The sequence below is a fragment of the Kogia breviceps genome, chromosome 6 (assembly GCF_026419965.1).
Source record: "Kogia breviceps isolate mKogBre1 chromosome 6, mKogBre1 haplotype 1, whole genome shotgun sequence".
Taxonomy (NCBI): domain Eukaryota; kingdom Metazoa; phylum Chordata; class Mammalia; order Artiodactyla; family Physeteridae; genus Kogia; species Kogia breviceps.
This window is the reverse complement of record NC_081315.1, coordinates 66,387,105-66,406,895: the sequence shown is the minus strand read 5'-3', so window position 1 is coordinate 66,406,895 and position 19,791 is coordinate 66,387,105. Positions and strand designations below refer to the sequence as shown.

At 35.6% G+C, this 19,791-nt stretch overlaps 1 protein-coding gene across 18 annotated transcripts in view; it reads left to right on the top strand.

Moving 5' to 3' along the window:
- The window catches only part of MAPK10 (mitogen-activated protein kinase 10), a 379,515-nt gene that overhangs the window by 325,858 nt on the left and 33,866 nt on the right, over nt 1-19,791 (top strand). For all 18 annotated transcript variants that reach the window (XM_067035995.1, XM_067035997.1, XM_067036001.1 and 15 more), the window contains 2 exons: nt 4,602-4,784; nt 10,628-10,752. In XM_067035995.1, the coding sequence (XP_066892096.1) occupies nt 4,602-4,784; nt 10,628-10,752 (308 nt within the window). The remainder of the gene's footprint in view (nt 1-4,601; nt 4,785-10,627; nt 10,753-19,791) is intronic.

Genomic DNA, 19,791 nt, shown 5'->3' with positions numbered 1-19,791 from the left:
AGTGCCTGTGTTCTGGTGGATGAGGCTGGCTGTTTTCTTTCTGGTGGGCAGGTCCACGTCTTATGGTGTGTTTTGGGGTGTCTGTAGCCTTATTATGATTTTAGGCAGCCTCTCTGATAATGGATGGAGCTGTTCCTGTCTTGCTAGTTGTTTGGCATAGGGTGTCCAGCACTGTAGCTTGCTGGTCGTTGAGTGGAACTGGGTGTTGGTGTTGAGATGGTGATCTCTGGCAGATTTTCGCCGTTTGATATTACATGGAGATGGGAGGTCTCTTGTGGACCAGTGTCCTGAAGTTGGTTCTGCCACCTCAGAGACACAGCCCTGATGCCTGGCTGGAGCACCAAGAGCCTTTAATCCACACAGCTCAGGATAAAAGGGAGAAAAAATAGAAAGGAAAGAAAGGAAGGAAGGAAGGAAGGAAGGAAGGAAGGAAGGAAGGAAGGTAGGGAGGAAGGAAGGGAGGAAAGAAGGAAGAAGGGAAGGAAGAAAGGAAGGAAGGAAGAAAGGAAGAAAGAAAGGAAGGAAGAAAGAATGAAGATAAAATAGAGTAGGATAATTAAAGTTATTAAAATAAAAAATAATTATTAAGAAGAAAAATTTTAAAAAGTAAAAAAAAAACAAAAAAATAGGATGGTCAGAACCCTAGGACAAATGGTGAAAGCAAAGCTCTACAGACAAAATCTCACACAGCAGCACACACATAAACACTCACAAAAAGAGAAAAAGGGGAAAATAATAATATATCTTGCTCCCAAAGTCCACCTCTTCAACTTGGGATGATTCGTTGTCTATTCAGGTATTCCACAGATACAGGGCACTTCAAGTTTATTTGGGGGATTTAATCCGCTGCTTCTGAGGCTGCTGGGAGAGACCTCCCCCTCTCCTCTTTGTTCACACAGCTCCTGGGGTTCAGCTTTGGATTTGGCCCCGCCTCTGCGCGCAGGTCGCCGGAGGGCTTCTGTTCTTTGCTCAGACAGGTCGGGGTTAAAGGAGCAGCTGATTTGGGGGCTCTGGCTCACTCAGGCTGGGGGAAGGGAGGGGTATGCATGCGGGGCGAGCCTGAGGCGGCAGAGGCCGGCGTGACGTTGCACCAGCCTGAGGCACGCCGTGCATTTTCCTGGGGAAGTTGTCCCTGGATCCCAGGACCCCGGCAGTGGCTGGATGCACAGGCTTCCGGGAGGGGAGGTGTGGAGAGTGACCTGTGCTTGCATACAGGCTTCTTGGTGGTGGCAGCAGCAGCCCTAGCGTCTCATGCCTGTCTCTGGTGTCCGCGCTGATAGCCGCGGCTCGCGCCCGTTTCTGGAGCTCCTTTAAGCGGCGCGCTTAATCCCTTCTCCTCGCGCACCAGGAAACAAAGAGGGAAGAAAAAGTCTCTTGCCTCTTCGGCAGCTCCAGACTTCTCCCGGACTCTGTCCCGGCTAGCCGCGGTGCACTAAACCCTTCAGGCTGTGTTCACGCAGCCAACCCCAGTCCTCTTCCTGCTTCAACTATTTTTTATGTAGTGAATTTAGAACTAGAGGAAATTGTCAAATGATTCCTATTAAATGACATTTTCCAATTTTTATTAAATACTTTTGATAGTTAAGTTGTATGATAATTTCTGAAATAGATCAAAATATTTAAAATATATTAAAGTATATTAAAATATATATTTATTGCTTTTTTGATAACTGCACAGGCTGGAATCTGTAAGGAATCACATCCTTACTCATATAATAGAAAAATGATGACTTATTAGTGCTCTAAAACAAAGAAATCCTTTTGCAAAAATAATTTTGGCCATTCTTTTAAAAATAATTTACTATGCTAACATTAGCACATAATCATAAAAATCTAGTTAATATTTTATGTATTTTTAAAAATAAAATCATTGTGGAAATCCGATGATTAAAAAATTTCTTTTATAAATGCATCACCTTATTTTCTATTTAAATATTAATAAAATTAATTGTTTTATGTGGATATGTTGACCTAATAGACTAGGTAAGCAGTTTCAGAGGAATTCTTTAAGAGGTATTGCCTGTGACAAACATACCATCAATTTTATGACCAAATTAAAGCAATTTTTAACACATCAGTTCCAAATTTGCTCTTTTTCTTACTGGAATCCTTGGAAGAAGCACTGGATTTGGAGCCAGGAGACATTACTTCCAGTCATGGCTTATATTTGGTTAATTATGATTATAAAGAAAAATCATTTGGTTAACTAAGGATAGTGGACGAAGTTGTTTGCAATCCTGTAAACATCTGGAAAAAAAATACTTACTACTTAAATATACTAGTCATGTTTGTGGGAAGAAAGAACCTGAAATGGATTGGTTAAAATAGAGGCACACAATTTTAAAGATGACTATACCACAAATTTGCAGTTAGAATATTCAATTATTTCATTGTCAGTAATAAAGATTCTCCCATCCCTTCTTTTTGGTAAACCATTACATCAAGGACCACAATAGTGTTTCATCTAAAAAGCAATTTAAGGTAGGAAAATGTGCTGAGTGCTTCTATAGACTTTAATTATAACTTGTAATAAGAAACATTTTAATAGTTCTTGTTTAATTAATTCCAGAATATTTGAGTCTCCTTAAACTTTACTATAAAAATAACATGTAATTGTTTTGGGAATGTTACTTTAAAAGCAATCACTTTTTAACTAAATAACTGTATACGGCTAGTTAAATGTCACTATACTAGTGTGTTGGGAGTATTTTGCCACCTTTGTTTAAAAACTCCTTTATAGAATATCTGACAGCTGACAGCTTCTTTGCCCTTATTTTTAGCTTGACATCAAATCTTCAGAATCCTAAAGAAGTTTGACTGATGATTAAATGATGGCTTGTTAGGACATGATAACCTAACTGTATTAAAGAGTAGATCTCTTTTCATAATTTACAATGTAAGCACTGAGATTTATTTAACTGTATTAATGTTTTCTATTGAAATATATCAGTGATTCTAGCTTACCTATATCCATAGTACTAACATAAGTTTTTGTCTAAGAGTAAATTTTAACTCTAATCTTTTGTAATTTTTAAAGTTTATTTCTAATGATTTTCACTTACTACTATATTCTCAGGCACATGGTAATTTAGATTAATTTTTATTGAAATATGTTCTTGTTTAATTATTCCTATCATTTTGTAAAGGAATATTCTTCAGTTTTTCCCACTTTTACTTCTTTTCTTGATATTACACAATCATGTAGTTTTTTCATCCCCATACTTGAGAGGCTATGCAATGATTTAAATTTTATTCAGCTAGATTATAAGGGAAATAGAAGAGAATTTGCAAATTAGCTTGATTTTATCTTTGTTCAATCACCTATCTACATTGTTTGCATTATATATTTATTTTGGCTGAATATAGTTAATTTTGTCTTCTGTCAGGACTGCCCATCTTTTTTAGTCCAACCCTATGGAATAGCTGGGGTAAAGATTTTATGAATCTCAATTAAGTAATATTATGGTAAAGTTACCTGAATTGTCACAAATTACATTAGCAGAAATGAATTAATTAACTTTACACTAAAGACAGAGTAGTAGAATAAACAACATAGGAGAGTACACTGCCTATGGTATTGGATTTAAGAATTTCTAAGGCCTCCAACATTCATTGACACATGGCAAGGAAATCTGTTTGAAATCAATTTCTTGCAGTTGGCTCTTCAGAGTTTTCATAGTTATTTATCATTCTCAAGGCTCTGACATATCAAATATCATTGATAGATGAAAAAGAAAATCTCAATCAGTGGGTATGTCTGTGATAGACCCCCCAGTTTTGTAAAGTTTTAACTTTCATAGAGAGGCAATATTTATTTTTCTTGTAGAATTCCCTGTGCTTAACATACTTTTGAAACACATGCACTTGGTTGAAATCTGTTTTAAACTGAACATCCTATGTTTACCTTCATATCCCCAGTATTCAGGGTTACAGGGCACTATTATCAGAAGTAAGAAAATAGGTATGGAACTGCGACTACTTTGATAAAGAGAATTTTTTTTTTAAGTCTTTGGTGAAGAGTTAGTGAGTTACTATCAAAAATTAGATTGATCCTATTTGTAATGCATATGAGTGGAAAACATTAACAGATAATGAAATTTCCCAATTGATAGAGAACAGAAGAAAAAAACCTTAAAAAGAATTTAAGCAAAATATAAACAAATCTTATAAAATATTTATGAATTTGTCATTTTTAGAAAATAAATGATTGAAGTAATTTCATGATAATATTATTATATGTCTTTATTTTTTTTTTCTCTTCCAAATCACATGGTTATACAGCAGTTTAGCTCAAGAGGAGAAATTCTTCTTGTGTTATTTAAATACTTTTCATCTTTACAACCCAAAGACTATTTCATGATATCCTATTTTAAGTAATGCTAATTCCCCAAAAGTGTATATGTTCCAAAAGTGAATTTAAAATTCCAAGAGGATTCACTGCCTGACAATCTGATTTTATATTTCTGTCCTTTGTTGTTTATTAAAACTCCATTTCTGTTGATGACTGCTCAGGATTCTGAGAAGCAGTTAGTCTCCCAATTAGTGAAAGGCAAGCGCTAGTGGCCGACACTTGTTTTTGCCCTTAACTATTCAATTCTCAGATATTGACCAGTGGAACAAGGTAATTGAGCAACTAGGAACACCATGTCCAGAATTCATGAAGAAATTGCAACCCACAGTAAGAAACTATGTGGAGAATCGGCCCAAGTATGCAGGACTCACCTTCCCCAAGCTCTTTCCAGATTCCCTTTTCCCAGCGGACTCCGAGCACAATAAACTCAAAGGTAAGCCCTTCAGGGACAACTTCAGAACCACTATGTGGGTGATGGGCAAGCTATAGAGACATCTTTCTTTAACTTGAAATACCTCAATTGAAAGAGAGGTATTTTTAAAAGGATCTTCTTTACAAAGGGGGAGAAGCCAAGCATTTTAAAATTGCCTGGATATTCAGAGAGAAGGTTAGTAATAAATTGTGTAACAGTGGTGCGAGTCAAACTATTTCATGGGGCTTATTTAGAATCTTAAAATTATTTTGCAGTGCTAACTCTAAAAGACCAATGTAATATACATTGAAATAATTGTTTCAGTTCTTTTTTATTACCTGGAAAATACTTTCAACACAAGTTTTTAGTTGTCAAATCTTAGAGCTATAGATGTTTGAGTTTTCTTTGCATTTTATGGAATGCTTAACCACCATTTTTTCACTTTAGAGTGATAAATGAGATTTTTTTTACCTACACATTTTGTATTCAGTGTAAACACCTTCATTAATAAGTAATTTTTCTACTACTATGTTTGCAGTTATGAACTTTAGTAACAAATCTTAATATCTTCACCAACAAAACTGGGATCATAATGCTTGGCTATAGGACTGAATAAACTTGGTAATGTATAAAGTGTAATATAAATAATATTCTAATTCTTATTTTAACTTAGGACATTTTAGAGAATGTGATTTTAGAGCAAACTTGATTTTTTCCCCTGCTGGAGCTGAAATACTATCCCTTAAAATCGGTGTGAACTTAGGCCAGTTATCTCATCTTCCTGTACCTCCTTTAACAAAGGAAAGTAGAAAGTGTCTACTTTATAGGGTCATTGGGAAGATTAGCTGACTAATTTGTCAAGCACTTAGAACAGTGCCTGGCTCACAGTAAGTGCTCAGGAACTACTAGATATAAAAATACTAATAAATATTTATTAATAGTAAAATAATTATTATTTTAGGTGGATCTATACATTATCTCAGAAAAGGACACATGCTTGTGAAATTTTACACCAAATGTTCAATGGACAATTAATTAGCTACAGATTTAACTTTCAGACTTAATTTATAGCTAATACAGACATAAATGAGATGGAGAAACTGAAATACAGTGCTACGACTTCCCAGGGTCTTATTATTTCCTCCAAACTTTTATCTGATGGGTTTTAAATGCACAGCATTGTTTCTGTATTTGTGACACTTTTGTTGCACAGTTGGGTTTCCTCTTTTAACTACCTCTACCGGCTCTCTGAATGACAACAGACTAAATTATTACTACATCTACTGCTTTTTTTTTTTTAAACATCTTTATTGGAGTATAATTGCTTTACAATCGTGTGTTAGTTTCTGCTTTATTACAAAGTTAATCAGCTATGCATATACATATACATATGTCCCCATATCTCTTCCCTCTTGCATCTCCCTCCCTCCCACCCTCCCTATCCCACCCCTCTAGGTGGTCACAAAGCACTGAGCTGATCTCCCTGTGCTATGCAGCTGCTTCCCACTAGCTATCTATTTTACATTTGGTAGTGTATATATGTCCATGCCACTCTCTCACTTTGTCACAGCTTTCCCTTCCCCCTCCCCCTATCCTCAAGTCCATTCTCTAGTAGGTCTGTGTCTTTATTCCCGTCTTACCCCTGGGTTCTTCATGACCCTTTTTTTTTTCATTTTTTCTTAGATTCCATATATATGTGTTAGCACACGGTATTTGTTTTTCTCTTTCTGACTTACTTCACTCTGTATGACAGACTCTAGGTCCATCCACCTCACTACAAATAACTCAATTTCATTTCTTTTTATGGCTGAGTAATATTCCATTGTATATACGTGCCACATCTTCTTTATCCATTCATCACTTGATGGACACTTAGGTTGCTTCCATGTCCTAGCTATTGTAAATAGAGCTGCACTGAACATTTTGGTACATGACTGTTTTTGAATTATGGTTTTCTCAGGGTATATGCCCAGTAGTGGGATTGCTGGGTCGTATGGTAATTCTATTTTTAGTATTTTAAGGAAACTACATACTGTTCTCCATAGTGGCTGTATCAATTTACATTCCCATCAACAGTGCAAGAGGGTTCCCTTTTCTCCACACCCTCTCCAGCATTTATTGTTTCTAGATTTTTTGATGATGGCCATTCTGACCAGTGTGAGATGATATCTCATTGTAGTTTTGATTTGGATTTCTCTAATGATTAATGATGTTGAGCATTCTTTCATGTGTTTGTTAGCAATCTGTATATCTTCTTTGGAGAAATGTCTATTTAAGTCTTCTGCCCATTTTTGGATTGGGTTGTTTGTTTTTTTGTTATTGAGCTGCATGCATTGCTTGTAAAGTTTGGAGATTAATCCTTTGTCAGTTGCTTCATTTGCAAATTTTCTCCCATTCTGAGGGTTGTCTTTTCGTCTTGTTTATGGTTTCCTTTGCTGTGCAAAAGCTTTTAAGTTTCATTAGGTCCAATTTGTTTATTTTTGTTTTTATTTTCATTTCTTTAGGAGGTGGGTCAAAAAGGATCTTGCTGTGACTTATGTCATAGAGTGTTCTGCCTATGTTTTCCTCTAAGAGTTTGATAGTTTCTGGCCTTACAATTAGGTCTTTAATCCATTTTGAGTTTATTTTTGTGTATGGTGTTAGGGAGTGTTCTAATTTCATACTTTTACATGTAGCTGTCCAGTTTTCCCAGAACCACTTATTGAAGAGGCTGTCTTTTCTCCACTGTATATTCTTGCCTCCTTTATCAAAGATATGGTGACCATATGTGCATGGGTTTATCTCTGGGCTTTCTATCCTGTTCCATTGATCTATATTTCTGTTTTTGTGCCAGTACCATACTGTCTTGATAAATCTACTGCTTTTAAGAGCAACATCAACTATATGCAGAATGAAGAAGTGCTAATACCCCAGGTAGAGATTTTGAAGAATGTATGTCTTTATGATGCTAATTGACATGTCAGGCAAAAGTAATCCCTTCCTATTAAGTCACTTATAGTATAACAATACAGAGGCCACAAAGCCTTGATTAAATTATTTGAGATAATGGAAACACTTGTAGAGAAACTATTCAGTAAAATGCCATGCTTCATGATATAATTCCAACCTTCTTGAGTTTATTTTTTGGCTTTTTAATTCAGTTTGAACCTCTACAATTATATTACTTTTGCAAATAATAAACTAGAAGATGTGATATATATATATATATATATATATATATATACACACACACACACACATACACACACAATGGAATACTACTCAGCCATAAAAAATAATGAAATTTTGCCATTTGCAGCAACATGGATGGACTTGGAGAACATTATGCTAAGTGAAATAAGTCAGACATAGAAAGGCAAATACTGTATGATATCACTTAAAAGTGGAATCTAAAAAATACAACAAACTAGTGAATATAACAAAAAAGAAGCAGACTTACAGCTACAGAGAACAAACTAGTGGTTACCAGTGGCGGGGGTGGGGGTGGAAATATAGAGGAAGGAAGTGGGAGGTACAAAGTATTGGGTGTAAGATAGGCTCAAGGATGTATTGTACAACACGGGGGAATATAGCCAATATTTTGTAATAACTATAAATGGAAAGTAACCTTTAAAACTTGTAAAACAATTTTAAAAATTAAAAAAACTAGTTTACATATTTACAATTATTAAATTATAATTAAAATTAAAACTCAGCAAATTATAAAGAATTACACAAAGAATCAAAGGGATGAATTTATTCTACTGTTATTAAAGAGTATAAGACTTTTACTTGCAAATGAAAGAATGAAAGATGAAGAATTAAAACCTTTTCTTCTTCCTAATTTTGTTCCCTACAAGCAGTATTGATCCTTGTTTCTTAGTAAGATGATTTGGTATTACTGTCGTTCATGTCCCTATTGATGAGGCGACCACCCCAACCCCCCTGATCCTTTCTAAGAACAGAAACATAGGTGGGTTTGATGGGAGAACCCGTGGGACTGTGTGAGTCTGGGTATAAAATCAGTTACATATCAAAGAGGTCTTTGAACCAATGACATAAACCAATACAGCCCCGTTAGATCATGACAGGGTTATTAACAATGAGAAAGATTAATTATTGAAAATTAATGTATATTTCTGTACTTTTGTTACTCTTGTGAACTTCACAGTATCAGTTTGGAATTAGCAGAAATTAAATTTCTAGAATTGAGATCCCCCAAAAAATGACTAATAGAAATTAAAAAAATCTTCCAGTCTAGTTTAACTAGCGATTTTTATAAATATATAATTAGTATAACTAAATATATAAAAAGTATTTTATTAAAATGTAACAACACCAGAGATACTAATGTCATAGATTGCTACATTTTAACTGTAGTACAATCAAAATTATGAAAAAACACATAAAACTAGAAGAGAATACATTAATAATGAGAGTGATTGCCTGTGGGAAAGGTGGGTTTTTCTGGATTTTATGTTTTATGTGATTTCCAAATTTTTAATAATTAACCTATATTTCCTTAATAATCAGGAAAAAATGATAATTAAAAGTTGATACATATTCATGTATTCAAACACATTGCCTCTTTCCTAATTTAGCAAACCATTTTAGATTTTGCTTTCTTTAATTTGAAGTTTTACCATATGTTTGGAATAAACTGAATATTTTCACCATAAAAACTTCCAAACCAGTGTGGATCTGTATTTTCTTGAAAATTTTATGTATTTTCAGAGATTTTTAGAGTGTCCTTTAGCAATATTATTAAATAAATACACTTAATGATTATCATCGTGTAATTTTTTTATATCCCTAGCATCTCACACTGTACCTGGCACACAGTAGACAATATGTATTTTATAAACTGAACATCTCCCACATCAATTTGGTTACTAGGTCTTGTGGATTCTTTCTCTCAAATCTGTCGCCTCCTCTCAATTCTTGAAGCTTTTGCTCCCGTTAAAGTCTTCATCATCTCTCCCATCTTCAAAAAGTCACCCCTGACCTCCTTGCCTCCCTCTAGACACTGCTTTATCCTTTTCGCAGCTCAGAAAAGTTTTAAAATGAGCAGTGTACACTCACTTTGTTTCCATTTTTAAAACTTCATTCTTTTAAATTTATTTTTAATTATGCAAGCAATACATGTACATATTTTCTTCTCCTCAGAGGTAACTATGATTTTCAGTTGGTTGATTATCCTTGCAGACCTTTCTATGCATTTATATACATAAATAGAGAGAGAGGGAAATGTTTGCTGTGTTATTGGGAAGGGACAGATTTATACAACGGCATCAGGATCTATGGTTCATCCTGCAAATTTTTTTTTCACTTAACACCATGTCCATGTGAGTCCATATAGATCTACCTTATTCTTTAAACTGCCAAATATAATTGGTACAGTTGTACCATAGCTCATTTAGTTGCTCTATAGGTGGACATTTAGATTGTTTAAAATGTTTTAATCCTTGACCAGTGCTGCAGTGAACATCCTTTCTATATGCTTTCCAAGAACATGTTAATTGTTTCTCTAGACTGTATACCTAAAAGTGGAACTGTTGGACCGTAATGTATTCACATTTAAAATTTTAATAGATACTGCCAAAATTGCCCTCTAAAAATTCTTTATCAATTTACATTGCCACCTACATGAATGAAATTACCTGGAGTTAGTGGATATTATGCCATCTCTTATTTTTGCAAATTTGATGGATAAAAAAATATTTTCATTGTTTCATTTTGCATTTCCCTAATTGCTTGGTGAAGTTACCTGACGTTTGGATGGAAGGTGTTAATTGATCTTTGTTTTTTTAAATTTTTTCTCCCTCCAAAAAATTTCCTTGCCAAAATCAAAACATTACTATTTTTTTTCTTATTCATCGTTTCAGCCAGCCAAGCCAGGGACTTGTTGTCAAAGATGCTAGTGATTGACCCAGCAAAAAGGATATCAGTGGACGACGCCTTACAGCATCCATACATCAATGTGTGGTATGATCCTGCCGAAGTGGAGGCGGTAAGTCTTCGGCTTATTTTATTTTCCTTCCACAAACAAATCATAGTAACTGGGTGCTCCATGGTGTGAACTGAAGGAGAATTAGAATCCAAAAGAATACTCAAAGGACCTTCATAAAATTCCTAAGTCACAAAACTATTACCTTCCCTTCTAAAAGTTATTTTCTTCAACCTGTGTTTTGAGTTGTGTTTCTTTTTCAGGATTTCCTATGATAGATGGTGATTTAGTCCAACAAACCTTGGCTGTCCATGAAACACTTCCATTAGTTTTTATTAAATTGTTAACACCACCGGTGTCTCCTCTTTATGTTTAATTATCAGCCTCTCCTGTTGCAAACTAAGTAACGGAAAACGTAAATAAGTCTCTTTGCCTCTATTCCGATAAGATGCCTGTCTTTAGTAAAGTGTGGTACTAAGAACATTTAGATTATAAAGCTTTTACTAGGCCGTTGGTGCCTTTGTGAAGCCTTGCATAAATCAGATGAGAAAAATCGGGTATTCCAATAAGGACACTATTTCAGGTTGGTTCTAAATTTCAGGTTGGTTCTTACCATAGTCAGATATATCTCCATATTTTCCACCCAGATATAGTTTAAGAATCTTCTCAGAAGCATAACTCTTTTCAATTTTTAAATTAGTTTTCAACCATTTGCTGCCTTCTCTTCAATCACTTTCTTATATCTCTGCCTTTCTCCTTTTCTCTGTATGGAGCCAGGGTTGCTCAGGGCACAGGGCTAGTGTTTTGCCCATGTGTGTCCTGTAGGCCTCCCAATAGGAATGTCCTCTTGTCCCTCTTTTTGTTTGTTTGTTTTCTTGTGAACTTCTTTGTACCCCAAGATATTCTTGGACCGGCCAATTTTTGCCTTGTTTTGACTTCTTTACCTCTGCTTCATTGTGTGCTTGCCCATGTTAGAGATGCTAAATTCAAGGCTGACATTAATTCTCATCCCTTCACCCTCCACTGGAGAAGTGAGAACTGACAGATGGGAGTGAGGATCAGGTAGAATCAAACTTTATAGACATACAATTCAAAAAGCGACTTTTCAGGGCTTCCCTGGTGGCGCAGTGGTTGAGAGTCCGCCTGCCGATGCAGGAGATACGGGTTCGTGCCCTGGTCCGGGAAGATCCCACATGCCGTGGAGCGGCTGGGCCCCTGAGCCATGGCTGCTGAGCCTGCGCGTCCGGAGCCTGTGCTCCGCAAAGGGAGAGGCCACAACAGTGAGAGGCCCGCGTACCGCAAAAACAAAAAACAAACAACAAAAAAGCGACTTTTCATAGTAACCCAGCTCTTAAACGTTCAAAAATTTCAGAGAAAACAGTTCAGTGATAAATGACTCTTCCTGTGTGGAAACTGAGGTATAATAGTCTCTCATAACATTTTCTTAAGTTCTGCTCTCTTAAGCAGTTTTACAATGATGCTGAAATTTTAATTTGCTTTAAATTAACTTTTAGTCACTTGATTTGATTTTTACAAAATAAAATCCCTAAAATTAATTATTTATGAGTTTACTTCTAATGCTCTTAAAACTAAAAATACTAATGTTCATTCATACAGCTAAAAACTAGAATCTCTTCCAGTCTCTCATTCTTGGGTAGTACTTCAAAGAGGTTCCTGGGGTAGAATGAAATAATGAAATAAGTAAGAGAAAGTATGATGTATATGTATGTAAAAATTAAGCATAAGAATTTTTTCTCTGATGATTTTTGAGGTTATGCTGATAAAAATTTTAGGCAAACATAAATTATTTGAAATTATTGCTCTTCAGTTATTTTGATAGTTCGAATCATGTGGCATATGTATTTTTCCTTACATCTAATGTAATGTTTTTAATGGATTGTGACCTAGAATTTAATTGGAGTTATAAAGTCTGCATTTGTAATTCACTTGTAATTATGTTGCCTGTAAAAAAACAATTGCTTAGAATCTGTAACAGTATATTAATGAGTAGTATCCATGGGTTTTTAACTTAATTTTAACTTTTTATGAAAAATTCCTTTGAAGGATAGAAAGATAAAATTTAGGGTATCTTACATGGTTAGAATATTTTTCTCAGCCATTTCAATATTGTCAAAATAAGTTTCTTTGGAAGAAAATAGAGGCAAGTAGAGAGTGATAAAGGAAAAACTGCAAGAGAATGTGATGTCTTCAGGAAAAATAAAGAATAGAGAAATGCTATGTGTATTGTTCTGTTAACCATACTACAATCTATCTTAGCACATGTTTCCAAAAGTGCCAAAGTACCAAAATGAAAAGAGGAGGGCATATGAATTCTGTCATAACTGTAAGAGGGAAAATTATTCATGGAACAATGAAGTTGAAAATGTAAAAAGTTGAATGTCAAGGTTAATATTCATCATTTTTGAAGTTAGAACTGCTCAAATTATTAGCAAGTTCTTATTCAGATAATGTTCAGAGCAACAGAAGTATGTACCCTGAACAAAAAGGCCACATTTCATGTCAATGCTTTTTCATAAAACAATTGGGAGGCATTCTAATTCTGTTTCAGTGTTCATCAAGAGGAGTACAATAGCATACACAAATGCAATTTATTGAGTTGTATGCAATGCCACAGATATGGAAAGATGGGTTAGGTTAAAATTTCTGTTCTGCCACTTACTAGCTGGCCTAGGTCAAGTTTCTTAACCTTTCCTCTACTCAGTTTTCTTATCTAAGAATAGGAAACAATCATACATAGTGCATAGTGTTCTGAGAATTTAAAGAGGTAATGTACATAAAGTACTTCATACAGTACTTGACAGCCAGTAGAAATCATAAATTACTATTCTCATAATCATTACTATTACTGTTATGACTTTTACATGCAAGCCTTTACTACCTTTTGATGTTAGGAAAGATAGATATAATTGGTGAAAAAAGACCAGCTGGCCAGGAAACTATAGAAATACTCTATATTTTAAAAAAATCACTAAAATTTATCTAGTTTCTGCAAGATTTTAAGATGTTCGTTCTTTTTTTGGCTGGTGTATACCGACCACTATCTTGCCAAGTATAAAAGAATCCAGTGCCATTAATTTAAACCAAAATAAAGACAAATTACATTGTTCACAAATCCTCATTATAATTCATCTTTAATAAACTAGGGTATAGTCAGGGCTGTTTGAGAGAATAAACTTGAACATATTCTCTGTGCTCTGTTGGAGGGAAATATGGAAACAGTGAGGATCAGTTGCCTTGTTTCTTAGCAGATTCTTGGGTTTAGAGACCCTGCTAGGATACAGGGTGGCTCTCACCCTGCAAACCCTGAGAGTAGGGATATGAACACACTTTAGGAGGACTTTTGTGAACTGCAAGCTAAGGAGGAGTTGATTAACTATGTCTCAGGGAATATAAAACAGGAACTGAAGGAGAATATGAAATGTGACCACTTTTTAAAACATAGTTTTATATTTTTCAAAAACTCCTGAGCACTCAATGAAAGCTCCTGAGTACAGGAGCCTTACTAAGGGCTTCTGTAGTTGTTCTGCATTGCTAGGGGTGGGGGAGGGCTATGGGGAGGGAGGGAGAGCAGAGGGGGAGGAGATGTGCTCAATCACCAAACCAAAGATATCAAAACTCAAAGTAATCGTCATAAGGAGGCCAACTGAAAACCTACGGGGTTAGAGAAGGATATATCTTTATTTCTCAATTCCTGATAAGAAGGAAGACTCCAGACCTGACACTGGAACCATTGTCTAAGGTGGGACTGGTGCTGGGGTCCTGGCTCACAGCCAGTAGTGATCAGGTCCACTGTTGGAAGGCTCTGCCTCAGAGAGGCCCAGATCCAGTCCTAAATGATCAAAACATTACTCTGGGAATCTGGACAAAGGGGCAAGTTGAACCAGTCAGGCAGCTGGTGTCTGAGAATTCTGTCCTCCAGTTGGCAAGCCCCAGGTATAATACTTGAGAGTGCAGAGGAGGGGTGGCAGGCAACTTAGGACCTTCTGTATGGTGACTGAGTCAAAGTCACAGGAAGAATGCTAGAAGAGAGGCTTGGAACATGGGCCACTTCTGAGGATGAACTGGAGAGAGGCTGGGAATGTTCTGTTGGGAAAACAAGTACACATGCCATCCACCTAGAGACCAAGGGGAAATGGTATGACTAATCCAGTCAGTTTGGGTGGAGTGCGATCAGGGAAGCAAGGCCAGTGCTGAGTTTGTTTATTATTTCTTACCCAGTTCAAGATTAATTTGGGAATTGGGACAAGGCTTGGTGGGAATTTAATCAACCATATAGACCTCGAGTGAAACAATCTGGTCTTTAGCTCCGCGGTGAGAGAATAACCTGGGAAACAGAATAACACTTACATGTATTAGTGCTGAAGTTCAATTAAAATAAGCACTTAGAAAATGTAAGCCGAGAACAGTCAGTACTGTTACACATGTACTATCTGTTTACAACATAAGGTAATTAATAGAGCCTTCAATGTTTTATTGTTATTAATATGTACTGTTTCATTGCTTTAGGGATTATGTTATTTTTTGCTGGCAGTGAAATAATTTATAGGAACAAGTTAAACTGACTACTATAAGCTCTTTTATCGCAAGGCCATCATAGATTTCATGCCCTTTGAGCAGAGTTACTCTCTGACATTATTTTAGTTATCTTTTTGTTTGCCTTTGTATCTTATTGGTCATTACCAAAGTGAGCACATGGAAGAGATGACCAGCCATCCAGGAAATATGCACTATTTTCAATTTTCTTGTGACATAGATATGTAAATTTTACTGTTGTGTATGTCTGGAAATATGTTCAAGGTAAATCTTAAATGAGAGCTTAAAGATCATTGTAGAATGGTTTCATGCTGCAGTTCAGCCAATATCAACATTCAAAATACAAGCTCTACAACTGTGAACAGTGACAGGGACACAGGTTCATAAGCCATGATGAGGAGAGTAGAATAGGGCTAGGCATGGGATCAGAAAGCATTGAGAAGAGAATCAGAAGCCTGTGGTCAAAGTAGCAAAGCTTCCAGAGCTTGGTCTGAGCAATCCAGAGTGAGGGCTGGCTTTGTGAGATGTGGACAAATTATACAGGGTAGGCAGATAAGACCAGTTAAGGAGAGACATGTAGTCTAAAGTCTGAAGTCTGAGCAGATACCACCCTAGAGGGCATTTAAACAGTGGCAAAGCTAAGAATATTTTCTGATTGCAATGCAAAAGTCAAGAGCAGATACTCTTGGAACAACCCAGAGATTAGCGACAGTAGGAAGCCTAGAGAGAGGAGATGGTTTATTGGAGCCCAGGGGTGGGTAGTGATGGCCTGTCCAGTGGGAACTGGGTAATAGACACAGAAGAGATGTAGGTGTGTCTGGTAAGAGAAATGGGGAGAAATGGCCTGGCTTCTCCCCACTGCCCCCATCTTCTAGTGGTGTCTCCCTGCTCTTGGCTGAGACCAGCCCTAAACCAGCCGATAGGTGAGCCTTGGAAATGCAGCCTGCAGGGGCCAGCCTCTGAGATACAGAGCAAATAAAGGAAAGGTGAGGACTGTATCTGTGAGCAAATAGGCTCAAGGCAGGCACTCACCTATTCATTCTTTCCTCATTTGCAGCTCTAAAACGCCTAAGTAAAATTAAAGTAACCAATGGTTAGGCTCACTTAATCTGGAGAGGAAAAGACTGGAGGTTGGAAGAGGTAGGTGCTCAGGGGCCACACTGGGTAATAGTGAAGTAAACATTATCACCTCAGAAACTCCTAATATTTCATTCCCTCAAGTATCTTGTAGAAAGCACAAGTGCTATGCCAACCTGATAGTCTGGGCATGAGAGCATTTCTCATTGGGTTTGCAATTGAATGTGTGTAGTTCTCCTTTGTATGTTGGTGTCACTTTTTCAGTTGTTTGTTATGCTGTTGATGATGGCCTGTGGAGCCAATGCTGGACAACTTGTGTGTGGGGGAATGAGAGATTCAGCGATCTGTTTTCCTTTAGGTTGCTTTCATTCCACTCTTCTGCTGCCAAGTATGTAAAACACACCAAAAAAGACCTCTGTCATTCTTTCTTCTCACTCACCTCTTTGTTATTTCTTCCTTCTTTGTCTTTCCTTCTCTCCTTAGCCCTTTTTCTTTATCCAGCTCCTACAGAGCTAGTCACATATGTTTTGATTATTTATTAACAGTTTGGTATTTTTCACTCTGTAAACATTTTATTGAACCCAAACTGTGTGTCCCACACTGACCTAGGTACTGGTGATTCAGCAGTGAATTTAAAACAAAAAACAAGGTTCCTGCCTTTACTGATCTTCTAATTCTCTTGAATATATTTATTCAGTTAATAGCCAATGGAAATTTTTATTGATTGGGAATTTTATAACTTACTATCTCTGGACATAAATTCCTCCAAATGTGGGTTATCTATCTTACTTGACAATTTAACCTGTTTAGTATATAGGATTCTGAACGTAAGAAGATCTGTAATAATTGTCCCTCTTAACGTTAATCAGTTATAAATTTCAGTGACTGTTTCCTAGTCCTTAACCAGCTTGCATCAATAGCTTTGAATTATATTTAACAAATTATGATAATCTATCTCTAGCTATGATATTTTTAAAAACTAGTCAGATTTGAATATAAATCATTGTCCTGACCACGTTTTAGTAACTGAAATGCATAGATTATTATTGAATAATCAAAGAATCCTGAAGTTGGCATACTAAGACTTCATATGTAGTTTAAAGATTCATCTATAAGTATTGACTATCTCGGGCCTTCAAACAAAATTCAAGTGATTGAGGGTGATGGTGGGAAATTATTCTCATTTTCTACTTCTAATTCTCCTGAATATATTTTTTATAGTGAAAGCTAATATTATTTGATTATGATTATCATGTGTTAACTTGCTCTGTTATCTACTTCATGAGTGAGTTATTGTTTGTATTATCTTTATCTTCACTAACTATGGTTTAACCAATTATCTTCTACTGAATTCTCTTAAATCCATTAGTTCCTAAAACAATGTGATAAAGAATAGGCTTATAAATATATTAAATTATAAATGTATTAAGTACATTCTGCTATACTCAGGATGAATATAAATTTAGGAATGAGGAAAAATATGAGCCACCATGAATATGAACTTGATGCATCTAATGCTCAATCAGTCCCTCAGTAGTTTTATGTTTTTTTGATAAACCACTGAATAAAAGGTATATGTGCTTGCTTCAAATATTTTATAATCTCTTTATTAAGTCAGTGAGTCTAACACCATTAACCATGAAGTATCTAGAAGAAATGACCTCTCTGTATAGGCTATATCTCCCCCATTGAGAGGAAAGGGGACTAAAGTCTTTGTAATTGACATTTCCCTTTGGTGAGCAACATCAAAAGGTTAGGCCATGTCCTCAAGATAGCTTCTGAATGAGTAATCAGTCTGAAATTGGGAAAGTTCTGTTTTTGTTTCCTGATTTCACCCAGGGGATGTAGACACAGGCTTAAAGGGTTAATAGATGTTATTTTTGTTTGCCTTTAGTGAGCCTGAGAAGGAAGCCAGTTTGGAAATGAAGTTTATTATATAAAATTTAATAGAAATTCTCAAACTGTAAAAAAAAAAAAGACCTTTTAAATATTTTAAAAACATAACCTGCAACATTTACATTATTTAAGATTTTTTTGTTTTGGAGTAATCTAAAAGTTTTATTGGGGAAGAAAATGTCTATCTCACCAAAATAATAAGAAAACTAGTTTCTCTTAACATTTAATGGGTAAAAAGCCTCCATTGCTTTTCATTAAAGCCAAAAAGACTGCATGGTGCTGTGTCTCTGAGTATGACCTGGGATTTTACTAGGGATCGTATTACTAGTTCGATACTAGTGATAAGATGCTTCTTGATGTTAAGTACACTCACTTTAGTAAGAAAAAATCCCCACTCCATTTACTTTTCTTTAGATCATTTCAAACATGCTTTTTTCCCTTGGATTAAAATTTGGAAAACTTATAAAGGGTTTTTTCTTTTCATATTTACAACTAGATATATCACTATATGTGATAAAGCACATAAATTGAGTTTTCCCGAAAGTCCTATATGGAGCTTGTGTAAAGGAAATTATTCTCAAAAAAGATTTCTCAGATTATGTTATGTGAAGCATTTTAAGAGTATCAAAAATTATAAGTAAGTTCTCTTAAATATTTTCACAAATAGGACAAGCTATCCCATTTCAGAGCAAGGAAAAGAATAATTAACAACGGTACCTCAAATATTTAATGTCATGGATTTCATTTCCACAGTATGTTATAGTATTCATTAAGTGTTTTAAATTTGACAATAAGTCTAAATGTTTCCCAAGGGTTCATCAATAGCCTGGTCTATAATTAGGGTGCTGGTCACTGGTGACCTTTTGCTGTTAGGGGTTGGAAAGACTACTGAGTGATGTTTTAAGGTGAAACATTATTATTCTACTCTCTCCATTCTAAAATTGCCATCATTTAAATTCCTTTTTCAGACTACATGTTCCTCTGAATTCTTTCAAATATGATTTATTCTACTCACAGAGAGTTAATAAATTGGCTGAATTCCTCTCTCAGCTGTTCTCTCCATCTGTCCTGACACACGGACTACCTCTTTGAGTCTTATGATTTCTTATTATTGCAGCATGCATCATGCTGAGAAAAAGCTAGTGCAACTCCCTGGCAGGCTTAATTTGAGAAATAGTGTAGTGCCATCTATCTGTCACAGAAGACCCTTTTAGTGCGGAGTTGAACTCTAAGTAGGTTTATTATACTCAGAGTGTATATAAATTTAGAAATAAGTAGAAAGAAACATGAGCTACAGTGGATATGAATTTGTTGCACTCCAATTATGTGTTTAATTATAAAAAGAGACATTTGTATTTTTTGATTCTCATTTGCTTGCTTAAAGTTAAATCGATGTGTCTAATTCCTAATATCTGCCGTTTGTGGAATTCTAAATTTCCATCTGTTTGTACTGATGTATCCTTTTCAGAAGCAAAATGTGAGCAGTTTACTAACTGCCTTCTAGAGAAAAATATAACTTATATCACAGTTCATATGCCCAGTACCTCAACTGTTAAAGTGAAAATATCTTCTGAA